Source organism: Scyliorhinus canicula, chromosome 1 (genome assembly GCF_902713615.1).
Source record: "Scyliorhinus canicula chromosome 1, sScyCan1.1, whole genome shotgun sequence".
Taxonomy (NCBI): Eukaryota; Metazoa; Chordata; class Chondrichthyes; order Carcharhiniformes; family Scyliorhinidae; genus Scyliorhinus; species Scyliorhinus canicula.
This window is the reverse complement of record NC_052146.1, coordinates 252928148-252950686: the sequence shown is the minus strand read 5'-3', so window position 1 is coordinate 252950686 and position 22539 is coordinate 252928148. Positions and strand designations below refer to the sequence as shown.

At 44.0% G+C, this 22539-nt stretch overlaps 1 protein-coding gene across 4 annotated transcripts in view; it reads left to right on the top strand.

Annotated features, from left to right (window-relative positions):
- Positions 1 to 21085, top strand: part of LOC119973452 (spermatogenesis-associated protein 7 homolog) — a 278469-nt gene extending 257384 nt beyond the window's left edge. For all 4 annotated transcript variants that reach the window (XM_038811624.1, XM_038811643.1, XM_038811615.1 and 1 more), the window contains one exon: positions 20750 to 21085. In XM_038811624.1, coding sequence (XP_038667552.1) covers positions 20750 to 20893 — 144 coding nt within the window. In that variant the 3' untranslated portion in view covers positions 20894 to 21085. The remainder of the gene's footprint in view (positions 1 to 20749) is intronic.
- Positions 21086 to 22539: the final 1454 nt, after the last annotated feature.

Below are 22539 nucleotides of genomic sequence, written 5' to 3'. Positions count from 1 at the left end.
ATCACTCACTCACACTCATCTCTCACACACACACTCATCTCTCACACAGTCATCTCTCACACACACACACTCATCTCTCACACACTCTTCTCTCACCACGCACACACTCTGATTACGCACACTTTCATCACACACACACTCTCATACACATACACATCTCACACACACACTCATCACTCTCACACACACTCATCTCTCACAGTCATCTCTCACACACACTCATCTCTCTCACACACACTCATCTCTCTTACACGCACACATCTCTCACACTCATCTCTTAAACACACACTCTCATCTCTCACACACACTCTCATCTCTCACACACACACTCACACACACTCATCACTCACACACACACACTCATCTCTCACACACACACTCATCTCTCACACACACACTCATCTCTCACACAGTCATCTCTCTCACACACACACTCATCTCTCTCACACACACACACTCATCTCTCACACACTCTTCTCTCACCACGCACACACTCTGATTACGCACACTTTCATCACACACACACTCTCATACACATACACATCTCACACACACACTCATCACTCTCACACACACTCATCTCTCACACAGTCATCTCTCACACACACTCATCTCTCTCACACACACTCATCTCTCTTACACGCACACATCTCACACTCATCTCTTAAACACACACTCTCATCTCTCACACACTCTCATCTCTCACACACACACTCTCACACACACTCATCACTCACACACACACACTCATCTCTCACACACACACTCATCTCTCACACACACACTCATCTCTCACACAGTCATCTCTCACACACTCATCTCTCACACACACACTCATCTCTCTCACACGCACACATCTCTCACACTCATCTCTTAAACACACACTCTCATCTCTCACACACACTCTCATCTCTCACACACACACTCTCATCTCTCTCACACACTCTTCTCTCACACACACACTCTCATCACAAACACATGCTCTCATCTCTCTCCACACGCTCTCTCTCATCTCTCACACATACACACTCACTCTTATTCCCTCATACACACACACCTCTCTCCAAGGCCTGCCCCCGCACCTCACCAGACTCCCAGACCTGGCCCCTCTCTTGGAGGCCAGGCCCGGCCCCCTCTGATTGGACAAGCTGGAAACAGCACGAAACTCAAATTGTATTGATCAGCCTGCCCTGGGGTTACGTGGAACTTTGTTTGGGAATCCTTCGTCTATTACAGGGGTGGGCAAACTTTTCCGTGCAAGGGCCACATTCAGAAATTTACAATTTAAAGGGCCGCATAGTATATTAAGTAAATAATTAATATTTAAAAATAGCCAAAATAAAAGGTTTTTAAAGAAGAAAAAAGCAATTAATTTTTATTAATTAATATTTTAAAGTAGAAACTTCATATGAAACACATGTTGTGCCGAGCAATGATCACCCTACTCAAGTCAACGTATCCACCCTATACCAGTAACCCAACAGCCCCCCCCCCCCCCCCCCCCCCCCCCATAACCTTAAAATTAAAAAAAAAAGTTTAAATTTTTTTTTATGACTTGATCTTGGTGGGCCGCATAAAGACCCTTGGCGGGCCGCATGCGGCCCGCGGGCCGTAGTTTGCCCACCCCTGGTCTAGTACATGACAACTGATGTCACTGTTATCACAGAACTGTTACGGCGTAGAAGGAGGCCATTTGGTCCATCGTGCCTGCACCTGTTCTCCAAATGACCATTATGGCTGAGTGCTATTTCCTGTATCCCTGAATATTGTTTCTATCCAAAATAGTCATCTAATGCCTTCTTGAATGCCTCAATTGTACCTGCCTCCACCATACTTCCAGTCAGTGAATTCCTGACTCTAACCACTCGTTGTGTGACAATGTTTTTCTTTTCACATCACATTTACTTTTTTGCAACCTCCCTGTTCTCGTACTCTGTGTCCCTATTAATATAACCAAGAATACTATATCCTTTAACTGCTCTCTCCACCTCTCCTGCAATTTCCAATGATCAATGCACATATAAACCCAGGTCCCTCTGCTCCTCCACCCCTTCAGAATGTTACCCCTTATTTTGTATTGTCTCCATGTTCTTCCAACCAAAATGCATCATCTCACACTTCTCCTCCTTGAACTTCATCTGCCACCTATCTGCCCACTTCAACTTGTCTATGTCCTTTTGAAGTTTTACACTGTCCTCTTCACAGTTTACACTACTTCCAAGCTTTGTATCATCCGCAAACTTTGAAAATGTCCCCTGCACACCAAGATCTGGATCGTTAATATATATCAAGAAAAGCAAAGGTCCCAAAATGAACCCCTGGGGAACATCACTCCAAACTTTCCTCCAGCTCAGAAAATATCTATTGACCATTACATACATAGATGCTCTGCTTTTTGTATCAATGTTGCTACTGTCCCTTTTATTCCATGAGCTGTAGCTTTTCTCACAAGTTGTGCGCCACTGTGTCGCATGCCTGCTGAAAGCCCAGGTACACAACATTAGCTGCATTACTCTCATCGACCCTTTATGTTACCTCCTCAAAAAACTCCAACAAGTTTGTTAAACATGATTTCCCCCTTTAGAAATCCATGCTGGCTCTTGCTAATGAACCCATATTTTTCCATGTGATTACTAATTCTATCCAGAATAATTGCTTCTGGAAGCTTGCCCACCGCTGAAGTTAAACAGACAGGTCTGTAATTGCTGGGGCAATACTTTCAACCTTTTGTGAACAAAGATCTAACATTTGCAATTCTCCAGTCTTCTGACACCTCCCCTGAGTCTAAAGAAGACTGAAAGGATAAGCAAAGAAAAATGTTCAATTTACATAGTTTATGACTTCTTTCAGGTCTTGGGGGCATGACCCCATGTTTAATTGTGCTAAAACACTAGGGGGAGCACTTCCTACACATGCGTCTAGGCAGTTGGAGTGAGAGATGCTTTTAAGTACAGCTGGTGTCTGATAACTCGTTTTATCTTTTGCAACTAGACAGACATCCTAAATTAAGTTTTGAAATGCAAACTGAAACCAGTTATTAGGCAGTAAATTAAAACAGAATCATGTCAGGATTAACTGTAACCCAAAATGTTCTATTCAATTGCCAGTCATTATAATTAAAATTCTCATCAGAAATACATCTGGTAGTTTTTTTAAAAAATAGGATTTATTGCAGATGATATCACAGAGACTTTAAGAAGCATCAAAATTATGGCTTATTCCATCTTATTTATTAATGTTTGCTATTTTCTACAAAGGAATATGAATATATTGTTCAGTGTCTGGGCTCTCCTGGAAAAGCCCTAGTAACTCTTTATAATATCAAAAAGAAAATGCTGGAAAATCTCATCCGTCTCAGCAGGTCTGGCAGCATCTGTATTATCCAGCTCTTTATAATACATGTTCTTGCGACAAGGGCCTTTAATCACCACAATTCATCACTAACATGGGTGTTGAGCACTGAGCAGAATATGATAAAGAAGAGGTGCTAAAAAGGCTGGCAACACTCCAGGTAGAGAAGTCGCCAGGCCCGGAGGGGATGCATCCTAGATTACTGATGGAGGTAAGGGAGCATATTGCGGAGCCGTTGACAGAAATTGTCCAGGCCTCTCTGAACACAGGATTAGTTCCAGGGGGCTGGAGGATTAAAAATGTGAAGCTGTTGTTTAAGAAAGGGGCAAAGGATAACCCAGGAAACTACAGACACTGTCACCTTGACATCAGTAATGAAAAACTGGTGGCGGCCATAATACGGAATGAGATAAATATACACCTCGAGAAAAATAAGTTAATACTAGATAGTCCACATGACTTTGTCAAGGGCTGGTCATGTCTGGCAAATTTAATGGAGTTATTTAACGAGGTAACACAGGCAATGGATGAGGGTAGTGCCGTGGATGTTGTATATTTGGATTTTCGGAAAGCATTTAATACAGTACCACATCAGGTTGGTAAGCAAATTAAAAATTTGGGGGATTGATGGGTCCTTGGCAGCATGGATTAGAAGTTGGCTAAGGGATAGGAAACAGAGGGTCGATATAGATGGGCATTTCTCAGAATGGAGATGAGTTGAAAGTGTAGTTGACCAGGACTCAGTGGTGGGACCCTTGCATTTTCTGATTTATTTAAATCATTTCATAGATCATCATAGAATTTACAGTGCAGAAGGAGGCCATTCGGCCCATCGAGTCTGCACCAGCTCTTGGAAAGAGCACCCTACCCAAGGTCAACACCTCCACCCTATCTCCATAACCCAGTAACCCCGCCCAACACTAAGGGCAATTTTGGACACTAAGGGCAATTTATCATGGCCAATCCACCTAACCTGTACATCTTTGGACTGTGGGAGGAAACCGGAGCACCCGGAGGAAACCCACACACACACGGGGAGGATGTGCAGACTCCACACAGACAGTGACCCAAGCCGGAATCGAACCTGGGACCCTGGAGCTGTGAAGCAATTGTGCTATCCACAATGCTACCGTGCTGCTATAGGTGGGTGTTGAGGGAAAATCTTTACATTTCCAAATGATACAAATCTAGTGAGAATTGTGATTTGTGAGGATGACGCTGAGCGACTTCAGAGGGACATTGACAAGTTGGCCAAATGGGCAGATACCTGACAGATGAACATCAATGCAGCAAAATGCGAGGTAATGCATTTTGGTAGAAGAAACATGGGGAGATAATATAGGCTCAATGGTAATGAGGGGTGCACAGGAACAGAGGAACCTCGGGGTTCAAGTGCATAATTCTGTGAAGGTGGCCAGGCAAGTTGAAACAATTGTTAAGACGGCTAATAGGATTCTTGGGTTTATAAATAGAGGCATAGAGTATAAAAGCAAGGAAGTGATGTGACACCTCTAGAAATCATTGGTCAGACCACATTTGGAGTATTGTGTTCAATTCTGGGAACCTTATTTAAGGAAGGATGTTAAATCCCTTGAGCGAGTGCAGAGGAGATTTATTAGAATTATACCAGAAATGAGGAATTTTAGATACAAGGAAAGATTGGAGAAATTGGGCTTGTGCTCCTTGGAGCAGAGAAGATTAAGAAGTGCTTAATGATGTGTTCAAAATTACAGACAATTTTGACAGAATAAAGAAGAATATTATTCTGTTTACACTAGTTGATATGTCAGTGACTAGGGGTCACCAATTCAAGATGGTCAGCCAGCAAGAGAGTTAGGAGTGAGATGAAGAGAAACTCCTTTACTCAGAGAGCTGTTGGAATTTGGAATGTGCTGCTTGGGAGAGTGATGGAGACTGATTCCATAGGAGGGTTCAAAAGAAAGCTGGATACATATTTGAAAGGGATTAATTTAGAGGGCTACGGAGATAGGGCTGGTGAATGAGCCTAGCTGGGTAGCTCTGTTGGGAACCAGTGCATACATGATGGGGCGAATGGCCTCCTTCTGCACTGTAAGTAACAAATTATTACAGAGCTCCATACACCCATGTTCAGTATCATAGAAGCATGGAATCCCTGCAGTGCTGAAGGAGGCCATTTGGCCTATCGAGTTTACATTGACCCTCCGAAAGAGCGCTCTACCCAGTTCCAGTTCCCCACCCAACCCGTTTTATACCCATAACCCTGTAACCTAACCTGCACATCCCTGAACACTGAGGAGCAATTTAGCATGGCCAATTCACCTAACTTGCACATCTTTGGCCTGTGGGAATAAACCGGAGCACCCGGGAGAAATCCACAGATATGATGAGAACGTGCAAACTCCTAAGTCACCTAAGGCCGGAATCGAACTTGGGTCCCTGGCGCTGTGAAGCAGCAGTGCTAACCACTGTACCACCGTGCCGCCCAGTAGCTATTGGCTGACTAGTGTTAGAGTTAACCCTTTACTCTACACTGTGTTGCTTTCTTGAAAAATGGTGCAAAAAGTGAGTATTTACCATGGTGTGAAATCGGTATGGATCCCATAATAAGTCTGTTTATTTGTGCCGGTAGCTTTGTTACACGGGATGCTCATTCACTGAATGTATGCCTGAATGAGAGTGAATGAGTAGTTCCTGGTGAAGGCAGGAAAGTGGGACAGTTAAAGCATACTTGACTGCCTTATGAGCATTCATGTTAAAGTGCTTTAAGAGCTTGTTTGAGTGGAGAATGGTGAGTGGAGGACATGTTTTGAACAGTGCACACATGGATGTTCTGGATAGTTTCTCAATCCTTGACTGACTTAGTATGACTCTTGAACTCTTTATTGCACAAGCTTTATGTCTGTGGCGGGATTGGATTAATAGTGATGAATGTGATGTTTGAAAATGCCATAGTGCAACTACTTATGTTTTCATAGCATTCCCCGTAAGTGGTGGGCAAGAGAAAAGGGAAAGAAAATCTGTGCGGCATCAAGAAATGGTCGAAAAGAAGAGTTTTGTATGTAATGTTTACATTTGATTGGCTCAAATATCATGTTGGAAACAGATACAAAACAAAAAATATAAAGCCAATGATTATGTTTTAGTTTCTGCTGACCTTGGTATTCTTGCCTCTTCCCATGGGAAAATGCTTTGGATTTAAAAGCAGCTACCATTATGGAGATAAACAATAGAAATCAACTCCTAACTATCCATGTTCCTATTCAGGATGCTTCACTACCAGCAGTTGAGTAATGAGCTCAAATCCACACACACCACTTTTCCATTTTTGCAGTCAAACGTCACAGCTTTGCTGAAGTATGCAGATTGCCCATGAAAAATGGCACAAGAAAAGTTAGTTAGAAATATCAAACTTTGTAGTTCAGCACTGGTTCTGATCTTTTCCTAACAAATGAATATTGCAAATTTTTGTGTGTAGGTCAGTGCTCTGAAAAGTTAGTTAGAAATATCAAACTTTGTAGTTCAGCACTGGTTCTGATCTTTTCCTAACAAATGAATATTGCAAATTTTTGTGTGTAGGTCAGTGCTCTGATTGGCAGGTCCACTGATGTCATGGTCATTAATTAATTAAATCTCACAATATTATCCCATAAAGAAACAAATATCAATAAACCTCTTGAATCTTCAATTCTGATGAGAATCTTTTATTCTATAACTAAAACTTCAATCTCAGTTTATAAAGTTACTGTAACAAACAAGGCACTGTTTCCAACCTTCCAAAAATGTCAATTAGTATTGGATATGGAGCATGAAAAGAATGATAATTTGTTAAAATAAGCTGTGTTTAATTTATGAAGAAATCATGTGAAACATTAATAGCCTGAAGTGGTTTCCTCCTTGCATTGTGAATCACTCTGAAGTGCTTTCAGAAACAGTACAGTCAAAGTTAAGCCTGCACTAATTAAATGATATGGTTAGTTGCATACTCTTTAAGGAGCTTTTTTAGCGCAAATGTAGCAGGCCGATTGAAGGCATAGTGGAGTTTTTCTGTTTACTGGTATACCAACAGCAGAAGTTACAATGGAACCATAACTAATGATTTCTTAAAATACAGGGCATTTGTGAATACCTGCAGAGAACTGCTGGAAAACAGTCAGAAATCTTGTCATACCAGGGCCATTGAAGTGTGTATTGGAAGCTGAGAAAGGTACCCTGCACCAAATATAGAATTTAAAGGGAGAAAATAACATGCAGAAACTGGCTTAAAATTTACATAACATTTTCTGTCTCACCAAGAATTACAACAGATGTTAATGACGAAAGTAAGAAAATAAAGCTAACATATGAAGACGTGGTGTTATATATTTTTTTTAAATCCTTTTATTGGCATTTCCCATATTTATAGACAGTTGTATATATACACATCACCTTTTTCTCGCCCGCGCTAATTCCCTTTATTATACAGAGAGGTTTAGTTTGCCCTTCATTTAACTGACCCTATGTGCATTTCGTTGCCTTCTGGATCGGTCTATGGTTCCTCCCCCTTTCCCGTTGTGTGTGTGTCATCCCCCCTCCCCCCGGGCAGCACGGTGGCCTAGTGGTTAGCACAACCGCCTCACGGCGCTGAGGTCCCAGGTTCGATCCCGGCTCTGGGTCACTGTCCGTGTGGAGTTTGCACGTTCTCCCCGTGTCTGCGTGGGTTTCGCCGCCACAACCCAAAAATGTGCAGAGTAGGTGGATTGGCCACGCTAAATTGCCCCTTAATTGGAAAAAATAATTGGGTAATCTAAATTTAAAAAAAAAAACAATCCCCCCTCCCCCCCCTGGTTTCGGCTGTGCTTTTCTTTTTTCCGGACAGAATGGACAAAAAAAGTAGCTCGTGGTGTCCCCATGGGGGTTTTTTTATGACTGGAATATATTGAAGTTGGTAGGAGATCTACCTCTTCAGCCAGAGGTCAGAGCGGCGGGGGGGGGGGGGGGGGGGGGGGGGGGGGGGGGCACTGCTTCAACGGGTGACAGGGCCCAGGGTTACACTTTGGGTGACAGCCAATCACCCCCGAGAGCTGCCAGCCCAATCAGAGGCAGCCTAACAACCTCAGCAGAGCCATTGGGAATTGGATATCACAGCTGAGCCTGCCTATTTTACCAAGCGCAGGGGGCAGAGGAATGTCATTGGGGCTGTCTTCCCTGTCCGCACTCCCTCGTGGATTCATAACTTTCCCTCCTCCAGGCTGCCTTTGAGGGGAGCCATTCCATTTAGCTGGCAGCCTCCACATGAGACGGGGCGGGGGGGGGGGGGGGGGGGGGGGGGGGTCGTTCAGCAAGATGTTGATAGCATTTTAATCATGGAAACTGGCTGCCTGTCTTCTTGGGGATGGCAGCCTGCCCATATCCGGTCCCAGAGCCGGTAAAATGGCCCGATGGTGGGACCAAGTGGGGGAACCAATCCATCACGGCTCACCTAGATTTCTGCACAACATCCCCATCCCAGCCACCATTCAGTACGATCATGGCTGGTCTTCTACTGCAACTCTAACATCCTGCACATTAGCCATATTACTTGATTCCCTTAGAATCCAGAAATTTATTCACCTTAATCTTCAATATATTCACCTACTGAGCATCCACAACTGATATTTCCAAAGACTCACAACCTCTTAACAGAAGAGATTTTTCCTCATCTAAGTCCAAAATGGCCAATTACTTATTTTGAGACTGTGACCACTAGTTCTCGACTCCCAGTCAGGAGAAATATCTTCCCAACAGCTATCCTGACAAGCCCGTCAAGAACTTTATATGTTTCAATTAGATCATCAGTCATTCTTCTAAATTCTAATGAAAAGAGAACCATAGAATGGTTACATCACAGAAGGTCATTTGGTACATCATGTTCTTGCCAGCTCTCAGCAAAATCTAATCAGAAAGTCCCACACCCAACCTTTTCCTTGTAGTCCTGAAATATGGTTCTCTTCAGGTGTGTGTCCAATTTCCTTTTGAAAGCCATGATTGAGTTTGCCTTCACCACACTCCCAGACGGTACATTCCAGATCCTAACCACTTGCTAGGTAAAGTAGGTTTTTCCTTATGTCGCCATTGATTCTATTACCATATACACCTTATATCGGTGTTGTCTGGTTCTTGACAATTCCATGAACAGGAACCATTTTTCATTTTCTATGGTGTCCAGACCCCTCATGATTTTGAATACCTCTATTAAATTACCTCTCAAACTTCCCTTTCTGGGCAGCACAAGTGGATAGCACTGTTGCTTCACAGCGCCAGCGTCCCAGGTTCGATTCCTGGCTTGAGTCTGCAGGTTCTCCCCGTGACTGCGTGGGTTTCCTCCGGGTGCTCCGGTTTCCTCCCACAGTCAAAAGATGTGCAGTTTAGGTGGATTGGCATGATATATTGCCCTTAGGTGACCAAAAAGGTTCGATGGGGTTATTGGGTTACGGGGATAGGGATGGAAGTGAGGGCTAAGTGGGTCGGTGCACTCGATGGGCCGAATGGCCTCCTTCTGCACTGTATGTTCTATGTAAAAGTCCCTGCACCTCCATGTAACTGAAATCCTTGAACTATTTGCGTATCTTTTCTGCATTCTGTTTGTAACCTTCACATTTTTCAGTTTGTGGTGCCTATAATTGTAGGCTGTAATAGTATTTGGAAAGCTTAATCATAACTTCATTGCTTTCGTAGTCTATGCTTCTATTTATAAAATCCAGGACCCCAATGTTTTCATAATTTCTCAACCTGCCCCTCCCACCTTCACCTATTTGTGCACATAAACCCCAGGGCTTTCTGTTTCTGCACCCATTTTAGAATTGCACCCTTTTTTATATATTGGACTGGATTCTCATGGCCCGCCCACCGCAAGAATGCCATGGGCGAGCTGCGTACAATGGAGAACTCCATTGACCTCGGGCGGGAGCAGAAATAGACCATTCAACACTTTGGATTGGATTGGATTGGATTTGTTTATTGTCACGTGTACCGAGGTACAGTAAAAAGTATTTATCTGCGAGCAGCTCAACAGATCATTAAGTACATGGGAAGAAAAGGGAATAAAAGAAAATACATAATAGGGCAACACATGGTATACAATGTAACTACATAAGCACCAGCATCAAGTGAAACATACAGGGGTGTAGTGTTAATGAGGTCAGTCCATAAGAGGGTCATTTAGGAGTCTGGGAACAGCGGGGAAGAAGCCGTTTTTGAGTCTGTTTGTGCGTGTTTTCAGACTTCTATATCTCCTGCCCGATGGAAGAAGTTGGAAGAGTGAGTAAGCTGGGTGGGAGGGGTCTTTGATTATGCTGCCCGCTTTCCCCAGGCAGCAGGAGGTGTAGATGGAGTCAATGGATGGGAGGCAGGTTCGTGTGATGGATTGGGCTGTGTTCACGACTCTCTGAAGTTTCTTGCGGTCCTGGGCCGAGCAGTTCCCATCAGGCTGTGATGCAGCCAGATAGGATGCTTTCTATGGTGCATCTGTAAAAATTGGTACGTGTTAATGTGGACATGCCAAATTTCCTTAGTTTCCTGAGGAAGTATAGGCGCTGTTGTGATTTCTTGGTGGTAGCGTCGACATGGGTGGACCAGGACAGATTTTTGGAGATGTGCACACCTAGGAATTTGAAACTGCTAACCATCTCCACCTCAGTCCCGTTGATGCTGACAGGGGTGTGCACAGTAGTTTGCTTCCTGAAGTCAATGACCAGCTCTTTAGTTTTGCTGGCATTGAGGGAGAGATTGTTCTCGCTGCACCACTCCACTAGGTTCTCTATCTCCATCCTGTATTCTGACTTATCGTTAGTCGAGATCCGGCCCACTGCAGTCGTATCATCAGCAAACTTGTAGATGGAGTTGGAACCAAATTTTGCCACGCAGTTGTGTGTGTATAGGGAGTAGAGTAGGGGGCTAAGTATGCAGCCTTGCGGGGCCCCGGTATTGAGGACTATTGTGGAGGAGGTGTTGTTGTTCAATCATACTTTGAGTTTGTTCCAAAATTCAACATGGTCATCGCTGATCTTTTCCTCAACTCCACTTTCTTGCCAACTCCTGAAATCCCTTGATTTCCTGAGATACCAAAAATATGATTGCTTACATAAGCCTGAGGCCTTACATTGTGGTATTGTTACTGTTTCATTGTTTCCACAACCTATCACATTGTGGTATTGTTACTGTTTCATTGTTTCCACAACCTATCATTATCATACTAGGGAGGCCTGTAAATTTGCACTTTGATTGACAGCTCGAAGAGGTTATTAAGGGATTAGCTGTTGTTGATTTGCGGCAATTAATGCAATTTTGTTTTCCAGAAAGTATTAAATACTTGAAGGAATTTAAATGCACTAAATGGGCTTTTTCAATGAAAGTGCCTTTAGTCGTCTGTAGTGGTTATTTAGGACTTTATTTCATCTCAGCATGGCACACGAGGATTGTCCCTAGTGGATACTGGGTGAGTTCATATACAAGGTGTAAGGGCAAAGAGTGTAGGTGGTAGTACAGGATGGCATAAGTCATCTTTAAATTGGTAGGGGCCATGGGTTGAGGCAGAGGTTGGCATGGAGGGTATGATGGGCCATAAGGGGTGGTCTGAGGGACATTGGTTGGCATGGAGTGTATGAGCAGCCCTGGAGTGGGTGAAGAAGTGTGAGGATGTGAGCTAAAGGATATGACTAGTTTTATGACAACGGGGACCCCATTCCAGAGCACTGAGGTGGGCCATTTGAACAGCCCACCTTCACACTCAGCATCCCCTGTAGCCACTGCTGCACTGTTTCTGGAGATGGAGGGTCCAACTTCAGCAGCTTTTAAAATGGTGTTCAGGACCCAATTCCATAATTCCCCATTCCTGTTTGCAGCTATTTTTGCCAGCACAGGATGAGAGTGTGGGTAGCAAGCTAGCATGCAATATTTCCACCATTACAGGTGTGGAATAAGTCCCTTCCATAACTATTCATAGATTATGCCACCTGAGAGGAGTCATGAAAGTGTTGTTGGAGCTGCACTTATCCATTACACTCCTGACTTGCATCTTGTAGGTGGTGGACAGGCTTTGGGGAGGCAGTAGGTGAGTTACTTGCTGCAGGATTCCTAGTCCCTGATCTGCTCTTGTGGCCACAGTATGGCTTGTCCAATTCAGTTTCTGGTCAATGGTAACCCACAGGATGTTGGTAGTGGGGGATCTAGTGATGGTAATACCATTGAATGTCAAGGAATGACAGTTTGATTCTCTCTTATTGGAGATGGCCATTGTCTGGCACTTGCGTTGAACAAATGTAGCTTGCCACTTGTCAACCCGAGCCTGGATAGTGTCCAGGTCTTGCTGCATTTGTACCTGGACTGCTTCAGTGTATGAGGAGTCGCGAATGAGGACACTACCCTTCGGAACTCCTGCAGTGATGTGCCAGGACTGCGATGAATGACTTCCAACAGCCATAACCATCTTCCTTTGTGCCAGGTATGACTCCAACCAGTGGAGAGTTTCCCCCTGATTCCCATTGACTTCAGTTTTGCTCGGTCTCCTGGATGTCATTCTCTATCAAATGTTGCCTTGAAGTCAAAGGCAGTTACTCTCACCTCACCTCTGGAACTCAGCTCTTTTGTCCATATTTGAACCAAGGCTGAAATAAGATCAGGAACTGGGTGACCCTGGTGGAATCCAACTGAGTGTTCGTGAGCAGGTTATTGCTAAACAAGTTCTACCTAATTGTATTGCTGATGACCTCTTCCATCACTTTACTGATGAATGAGAGTAAACTGATAGGGAGACAATTAGCTGGGTTGGACTTACCTTGCTTGTTTTGTACAGGGCACACCTGGGCAATTTTCCACATTGCCGGGTAGATGCCAGTGTTGTAACTGTACTGGAACAATTTGGGTAGGGCTGCGGCAAGTTCTGGAGCAGAGGTTGTCAGTACTATTGCAGGAATGTTTTCACGGCCAATAGCGTTTGCAGTATCCAGTGCCTTCAGCCGTTTCTTGATACCACGTGGGGTGAATTGCATTGGATGAACACTGGGATCTGTGATGCTGGCGTCCTTTAGAAGTGACTGAGATGGATAATTCACTTGACACTTCTGGCTGAAGATTGATGCAAACACGTGTCTTGTCTTTTGCACTATGTGCTGGGCTCCTCCAACATTTATTTTTTTATTTTTTATAAATTGCGAATGCCCAATTCATTTTTTCCAATTCAGGGGCAATTTAGTGTGGCCTTTGGGTTGTGGGGGACAAACCCATGCAAACACGGGGAGAATGTGCAAACTCCTCACAGACAGTGACCCAGAACCGGGATCAAACTTGGGACCTCGGTGCCGTGAGGCAGCAATGCTAACCACTGCGCCACCTTGCTGCCCTCGGGCTCCTCCAACATCGAGGATGGGATAGTTCTGCAACCTCCTCCAGTGAGTTGTTAAATTGTCCACCCCATTCATGACTGGATGTGGCTGGACTGCAGAGCTTAGATCCGATGAGCATCTATCCTGTCAACCCCCCTGAGAATCCTATATGTTTCAAAAAGATCACCTCTCATTCTTCTAAACTCCAATGAGTACAGATCCAATGTGCTCAATCACTCCTCATAAGAAAATCCCTCTTTACCAGGGATCAACCTACTGACTGCCTCCAACGCCAGTATATCTTCCCTCAGATAAGGGGACCAAAACTTCTACAGTTTTAGCAGGACTTGCCTATTTTTATACTCCATTCCCCTTGAATAAAGGCCAGTATTCCTTTTGCCTTCCGAATTACTTGCTGAGCTTGCATGCGAGCTTTTTGTGATTTATACAGGAGGACCTCCAAACCCTTCAGTCCTGCAGTCTTTCTCAATTTAAATAATATTCAGCTCCTTTATTCTTCCTACCAAAGTGCATAACATCATATCTTCCTACATTACATTCCATGTTTATATAAAATGTTTATGGAGGATACCTGGGGGTATGGAGAGGGCCTAATGAGTATGAAGAGGCACAAGGGTATAAGAGGACATGAGGGAGCTGGCATTCATCACTACAACTGCTCTGTAGTCCCAATAAATGGAGGTTGGCTTTGCCACTCGCCTGCCTCTATTGCCGTTTGGGCCAACCTCCTGAGATGGAGGGCCTGACTCCATCTTGTCCCTGCTTCCCCAGAATACAAAGGCGGCAGATAGAGGCCCTCTTAACAGAGACGTGTTTGCAGCATCATGATATTTCCCGACTCAGGCTTCTGGTCTCCTTCACAAAGATCTGACCCAAAATATTTGTTTAATGTTCCTGCCATTTCCAAGGTTCTCGTCGTAACTTATTCTGTCCATCCTCTAAAGGACCAGTGTTTACTTTAGCTGATCTGCTTTTTGTATTGTTCTAAAAGCTTTTACAATCTGTTTCTATATTCCTGGCTAATTTGCTCTCATATTTTATCTTTCCCATTTTTATTTTGTTGGTTTCTAAAACACTCCCAGTCCTCCAGCGTACCACTATTCGTTGCAACATTACAAGTTTCTTCTCTTAATCTACTACCGTAACTTCTCTAGTAAGTCACGGATAGATCATTTTTGCTGTGTCTGTTTTTTTTGATGGAATTAAGTTTCATCTGCCATGTGCCCATTCTACTAGCTTGTCTATTTCCACTTAAAGTCAATGACTATCTTCTTTACATTTCAAAGTACTTCTAAGTTTTGAGTTCTCTGCAAATTTTGAAATTGTGCCCTGTAAGCCCAAGTCTATGTCATTAATATGTATCAAGGAAAGTCGTAGTCTTGTTACCAATATTCAGGGAACTCTACTGTAAACCTTCCTGCTGCCCAAAATACAATCGTTCACCACTATTCTTTGTTTCCTTTCACTCAGCCAATTTTGTATCCATACTACTATTGTACTTTCATTCCATTTGCTGGCAAATCTATGATGTGGCATTTTATCAAATAGTTTCTGAAAGTCTGTGTACATCACAATTGCATCACATTCATCAATCCTCTCAGTTGCCTTAATCAAGATGGTTGAACACTATTTGCCCCCGAGCAAGTCTGTGCTGGCTTTCCTGAATTAATCTATACTTGTGTAAGTGACTGTTAAATTTCTCCCAGATATCACTACTAAAGTTGTTCCGACCACTGAGGTCAAACTGACTGGCCAGTAGTTATCGGTTTATCCTTTGAACAGTAATGTAACAATTGCAATTCTCCAAAGCTTTGGCACAATCCCTGTGCCTAAGCAGAGGTTGGAAGATTATGCCGAGTGCTTCCACTGTTTCCTCTCTTCGTATCCTTGGATGCCTTGCATCCAGTCCTGGTGGCTTATCAATTTTAAGTACAGCCAGCCTTTCTGGCAACTCCTCTTCATCAATTATTAGCTCAACAAATATCTCAACTAAATTCTCATTCACTATGAATCAGCAATATCTTCTTCCTTGGTAAAGATAGATGCCAAGTACAGAGCTACCAACCTTTTCCAACCAAAATCAGTATTTTCATTTCAAAGAAAAAATGCCCACCAATTGAAATACAGCATTATGCCTTTAGTGCACAAATCAGTGACAAATCACATTCGGCCATGGGCGGGATAATGAAGCAAAATCTTTGATTTAAAATATTCCAAATTTGCTGTCTTGCACCCTACATATGATAACAAGATTAAACAACCTGATGTTGTACACTGAACATTTTTAACATCATTGGTCATTCGACCTTTCTAAATCGCAAATGGAAAGTGCAAATCTCATTCTTTTACATGTACATCATCATGAGTGGGTGTTTTCAAATTAAGTTTTAAACATTCAGTAAATCTAAGAATGAAAAATGTGGACAATACCTTCACCTTTTTTACTTGAAGTTCAAAAGAAGAATACCATTACAGATAGTTAACATTATGACAAGGTCATTCAATGTGAAATTCATGACAAAAATCGTCTGGTCAGCTACAGTACATCTTAATTTTAGCGTTTACCTCAGGCTTAGGGATGTAGCTCTTTTACAATTATGAAGCAGTTGAATTGCATTTTGTGACAGCACCGACCTTTTGGCTTGAGAGTAGACTTTCTGGGTTAGGAAGTCAGAAAGTGTCTTGGTTCTTAAACTGGGACAAAACTCTGTGGAGTTCTTCCTGACCAGACTGAAGATTTGTTCTTCTTCAGCAATGTTATGTGCGATTGACAAGACTGCCACCATGATTTTTGGAAGATGACGATACTTCAGCTCACCGGTTGATTTTCCTCTCAGCTGGGAAATATCCACCCAAACTTTGTCTGATCGTCAGTATAATGCAATGCCTTCCGATATGTCAAATTCCACTTCTAAATCATCCAGAACATCTTCCATGACATGGAATTGCTTTGCAAAGTAAGAAACAGATGTAAAGTTTGCCTCTATCCTCCCCCTTGGATTTGCCACTCTTTCATATAGCAGCAATTCACCCTGAAGGGGAGGTTTGGTGGTGAGATAATCACACACTGCAACGTAGTACTTTTGTACTGATGAGTAGACGTTACTCTTATGTTGCGAGGTGAGGTGTCTCGTCTTGAGAAACTGCCTGGCTTGTCCACCAATGATGAGGTCTTCATCAGACTTCTAATTGCAGTTGTCCTTGTACATGCAGTCAGCAGGCAATGTAACACTGGTAATTGCAACAGATTTCACAAAGCGAAACAAGTCCTGGAGAAAGTCAAGCAACTTCGGAAGTAGCTTGAGAGTTTCTTCTTGGAGCTCTAGATTGAGCCTGTTGAATACAGGAAGTGTATATTGAAGAAAGATACAATACAGCTTGTTTCTGTCACAAAGCTTTGCATAAGTCCCGGCAGTTTTGCCTTGTGTTATAACCTGCCTGATTACTACTGGCTGGGGACTAATGGCAATCCCACATTCCTTAGTGAGTATGAGCTTCCCCAATGCTGGGGGCGGAGAAATCAGTAGCAGAGTCACCTGCATAAATAGAGCTGGCCAGTGTGGAACCAGCCAGAGAGGCGTGAGCAGTCGTGGAGTACGGCTGCTGTTGTATATATGCAATTGTAAATAAAGTTATTTCTTTCAATTCTACAAATTTGTGCTGGATTCTACGTGGCCCTCACAAAACCTTGAGATGCCTATACTGTTGTATGAGCAACAGGGTTGCTAGCTGTAGGAGACTTCTTACTTCCAGCACTTGAACTGTTTCTTTTTCCATCCCTCTCACTATTGTCAGTCTTGCTCCCATGCACAAGAACAGCAGTTTTCTGAACAGATCCTGCACTGGCCTTTTGGGGTCTCGCTGTTGCAGGGGCCTACTTCCTGACAGCAGTTGAAACCAGGCAACCACTCTTTGTTTTCACAACATGAATGCTGGTTTTTGTTCCTGCAAACAATGGTCTTGTTGTAGGTGATGTGCTACATGTAACACTGCATTGTGTGTGCAGAGTTTGAGCAGTCTCCCTGGTTTCTGCCACTGGAAGCTTGGTAGAGGTCTTTCCAGAAGTGTTAACCTTCAATCGCTTAGCATCTCTGAAACCCCTTCATTCTTTCTTTTTCTTTTCTAAGATTCTGCTTCTTGGGAGAAGTACTCTTACAACGCAGACCATTGTTCCAGAAATCTGTCTTGTGCTCTTTCCAAGGACTACCATCTCATACAGAAATGTTTGAGTATTCTGTGATTTTCTAGATTGTACAATGTTTGTATTTCCTTGTACTGTTTGTGGTGCTGGTTAGACTTCTCAAAGTAGTAATAGACTGATATAAGCATGTCCACTGGAGAGAATGGCAACTGACGTACTCCTTTCTCTGCAGCCAGATGAAGAAGGTGGCATGGACATCCACGAATGAAAATATCTGGGTTTTCTTTCTTCACAGAGGAAGCAACACCATTGTGTACTCCCATCATCACCGCTGCATTGTTTGCAGAAGCATATCATGTTTTTCCAAGGAATATTGTTTTCCTGAAGAACATTGTCCAGAAGTTGGAAAATGGTTTTGCACTAGATTTCTCTTTTGTGTCACTATTTCAAGTAGCATATATCAAATCAGCACCTGCCACGATTTTGGCATCGGAACCTATTCTCTGTCCAACTCGCCTTTCCGGATTTCGGCATCGGCCAACGGGCGAATCCGTCCCCTTAATTAAGCCTGACATCTGTCAGACACTTCCTTTGCTGCTTCATCTCACTTTCTGTTGCCTTTACCATCCAATGTAACTCTGGCTTTGGTAGCCCTATCTTTGCCCCATGTGGGAACAAACTTGGCTATATGCAATTCATCTGTTCTTAAAAGGCATCCCCGCATTGTCCCATTGCGTTTTGCCTGCCAATCTTTGATTCCAATCTACCGGAATCAGATTTCGTCTTTACTCCATTAAAAAATGGCCCTGCCCCAATTAAAATACTATTTTTACTCTGGATTGTTCCTTGTCCTTTTCCATAAGGATCGAACCCTATTCCACCAAAAACACTGTTCCCTAAATGTCCTCCCCGACTAACCTTTGTTCCTCTTTGTGGAGGAACTAGCTTCGCAGAGGCAGGTGTCATTTGTGAAACTCGCTGCACTCATATGCGGTGTGGAATATGAGTTATTAAACGGTTTCAAGGAGATAGATATGTTTCCGATTTTTAAAAAGGGTTAAAGGGATATGGGCAGCAGGTGGGAAGGTGGATTTGAGACCAGGAAGAAATCAGCCATGATTTGTTTAAATGGCAGAGCAGGTTCGAAGAGCTGAATTACCAACTTATGCTTCTAATTCTAATGTACAGAACAAGATCCAAACATGAATCCTTCTTCAGTGGGTTAGAAAAAATACTGATCAAGAAAATTCTCTGGATCACTTCAAAACTCTTCCCCCTTTGCAGTATTACTATCCCAATCATATTAGAATTAAACCCCTCCTTTTCACTGTTCTGAAATTTTGCCACCTCCCTGTAATTTCCCTGCAAATTTATTCCTCTATATCTTGTCCACCCATTGATGGCCTTCAGAATACAGCCAGTGATGTAACCTTAACTCGAAGCAAATAGATTCTATTCTCAATCCTTCTAAGACATCCTCTCAGCACCTGTAGTATTCTCCTTAATATTGTCAGCAATCTCTTTTCTTAATTTCCCAATCTTTCCTGAACACTTCTTCAAGGAATTATGTATTATAGGGAGCGGCTGGAAATCCCCCCTCCCCCCCAAAAAAATGTGAATGCATTGAAAAAAAAACCTTCTTTCCTGTAGGACCCTTACTCCAGTAAGTTCCAGGGAAGGGATTCTCCTGACTGCCAGCCGTGTTTTCCGGCGTGGCACGCCCCTGCCTACAGTGGGATTCTCTGTTCCCGCAGCCGGCCAATGGGGTTTCCCATTAGCTTTTCACAGTAACTTCATTTGAAGCCTACTTGTGACAATAAGCGATTTTCATTTCACAGCGTCGGAAAACCCGCGGGCGTAGGTGCACTGCCGGGTCCCACTGCAGGTTTCAACGGTTGAAGGTAGTGCCGGAGCACTGAGGAAAATTTTACCACACTATTACGCAGCAGAGTCCTAGAGCTTTATTGGGCATTTGATCATTTTATGCCCCGTAGAATCCCTACAGTGCAGGAGGCCATTCGGTCCATCGAGTCTGCATTGACTCTCTGAAAGGGCACCCTCTCACTTCCCACCCTATCCCTGTAACCCCACCTAGCCTGCACATTGTTGGACACAAGGGGCAATTTTTAGCATAGCCAATCCAGCCTAACATCTTTGGACAGTGGGAGGAAACCGGAACAACCCAGAGGAAACCCACAGGATCACAGGAAGAAAGTGCAAACACCACGCAGAAGTCACCCAAGGCCGGAATTGAATACAGTCTCTGCGCTGTGAGGCAGCAGTGTTTATGTTATTCTCTAAGTCTGAATGAAAGACTATAAACTTACAGTTAACACAACCTTTATTCAAAGGGTTCCTTCTGCTTCCAGAGCCCCATTGGGATGTAAAACATTCAAGAGGTATCACCAGTGAAACTAAGGTAAACTGCCTATGCTGAGTGGTCTCTGTGTGCTGCTGCCTCACTAGCTCTGTGCTTCTCAAAGAGGCGGATCCTGCCTTGGGCTCGACCCTTTATATCTGTCTCTGATGCTGCCCTCTAGTGGTGCTGTGGCTGTTACATTTGTGCTGCAGGTCCCTGGTGTATGTGCAAATGTATGTACAGATGACTACAGTGCTAACCTCTGTCACACCTGCAATATGATAATTGGCCTGAAGTTTCTGACATTAACTTCTAGTGTTTGAAATGAAAAGTGATTTTTCTCCCTAGCAACCACCATTTTCTTACATTGATCCTTACTAAAAAATACGCAGTATAAAAAGAACCAGCATAGATTTGGAAAAATCAAATTGGTATTTCTAACTTTGCTTTAGCCTTTTCCACAGTTCAATGGAATGCTGTAGTTCTAAGGGGCATGCAGTTACATTTGTATTAAAAATAGGTAAAAGCTAATTCAAATATTTCTTTAACTTTTTGTAGGGCAAGTTGAAAAATATACTACAAAACCTGAGGAACGAGCTGCAAACAGATCCCGCTGTTAACTATTCCGAACACAGTACAGCTGCACAGAAAACCTGGCTTTTGGCAAAAAACATCCACAGAACACATACTCCGGTAAGGTAACTGTTCTAATTTAAAGACGACCCCAAAGGAGTACACCGAAGACAGCTCAGCCCTGGCCGAAAACAGAAATGTTACATAGGAAGCCCAAAAAAGAATGACTTGAAAGCCTGAGAAATATACTCGCTACAAGGCTCTCTACATTTTCAAGCAAAAGAAAAATAAAAAGGAATGTACCACATATCACCCTATCAAGATCAGCGTTCTTCATAGATATCTCTGATGTCTCAGGATGTACTGCAGCTACTTAAACTATTAATATTTGTAATTATCGTTTTTTTGCCTTTTAAGTTTTTAAACCCACTTGTAATTTACCAATCCTTGGTGGTGAATAGGTGACCAACAATCTGCTTCAATAATATAACGCTTAAGAAATTCTGAGAGTGCTTTTAAGCAACCAAAGGGATTGATCTTTCAGCGAGTGGCCGAAGGGGGATACTATTTTTGTGATCCGGGTCTGCGGGCTGAGTCAGCCGATGAAGTACTGCACGGTCGCTGCAGGCCTGCCGCCGTGCGCATGGCGTGACCACAGACCCGACCAATGCCTCCGGGCCATATCAGCAGCGAGAACTGGAACCTCGACGCTGCCTCCTTTGCTATCCCCCAGCTAAACGGCAAATCAGTGGCGTTTTGCACCGGTTTTCTCGCCATAAAAACCCATCGTTTTCACACTGGCGTGGGGACTTAGGCTGTGTTAAGTGCTCACGCAATCACAAAGTGGATTCCCGTGGGAAGGCATGCCAAGTAAAATGTAGGAGTCATTGCCAAGCATCCCAATCACACTGTGATACCTGGACACTGTGCCTGAAACACTGCGGAAGGCAACACCACACACACAGTAGCCAACACCCGAACACCCAGGGGATGGGATCCGGGTCTAGGGGCATTTACATGACTGGAGGGTGGTTGAGTGCCACGGTTGGGAAGATGCCTGGAGACATGGGCCAAAGGTTCGGAGGTCAGCCCCCACTGCGGAAGAAAGTGACAGAGGTGCCATCGTGGTTGTGCACAAGGGTATTTAATGTGTAATACAAATCCCCACTCGCCCGCTGCTCCCCCCCCCCCCCCCCCCCCCCCAGTGCCCTTAGTGATCCTCTTTGTGCTTGGCCTACCAAGCTCTACCACTACCTCTAGGTGTCTCCCCAGGATGCACATCTGAGAGGCAGCCAGGCTACTATTGTTCCGTAGCCTTTGATACCCCTAGTGGGCGTCCTCTGGGGCCAGAGGGCCCCGGCCACTTGTCAGCGGCATATGTACAGCTGCGCCTCCTTGTCCCATGTGCTGACTTCGAGACACGGCACTCATCAGAGGGTTGGAACTCGGGGGAAGCAGATAGCCACCATCCCCCACTCCATGGGACAGGTCCAGGTTGGCACCCTCGCCCCAGTGGATGCCCATAGGACCCTGGGGTGCACCTTGGAACGGAGTGACAGCTGGTACGAGCCCAGGCTGCCCCTGCATTATCTGGCTTTGCCAGCCCCTGGGGGTTCCTCATGGTCTGCACCATCACGTCGACACGCTTGCCGATGCTCCTCAGTGACTGGGCTATGCTCTGCCAGCACCTCGGCATTGCCCACCTGCAACTGCGACAAACTCTGCAGCGCCACGACCATCTCCCTCTGAGAGCAGGACATGTCCCACAGAACCTT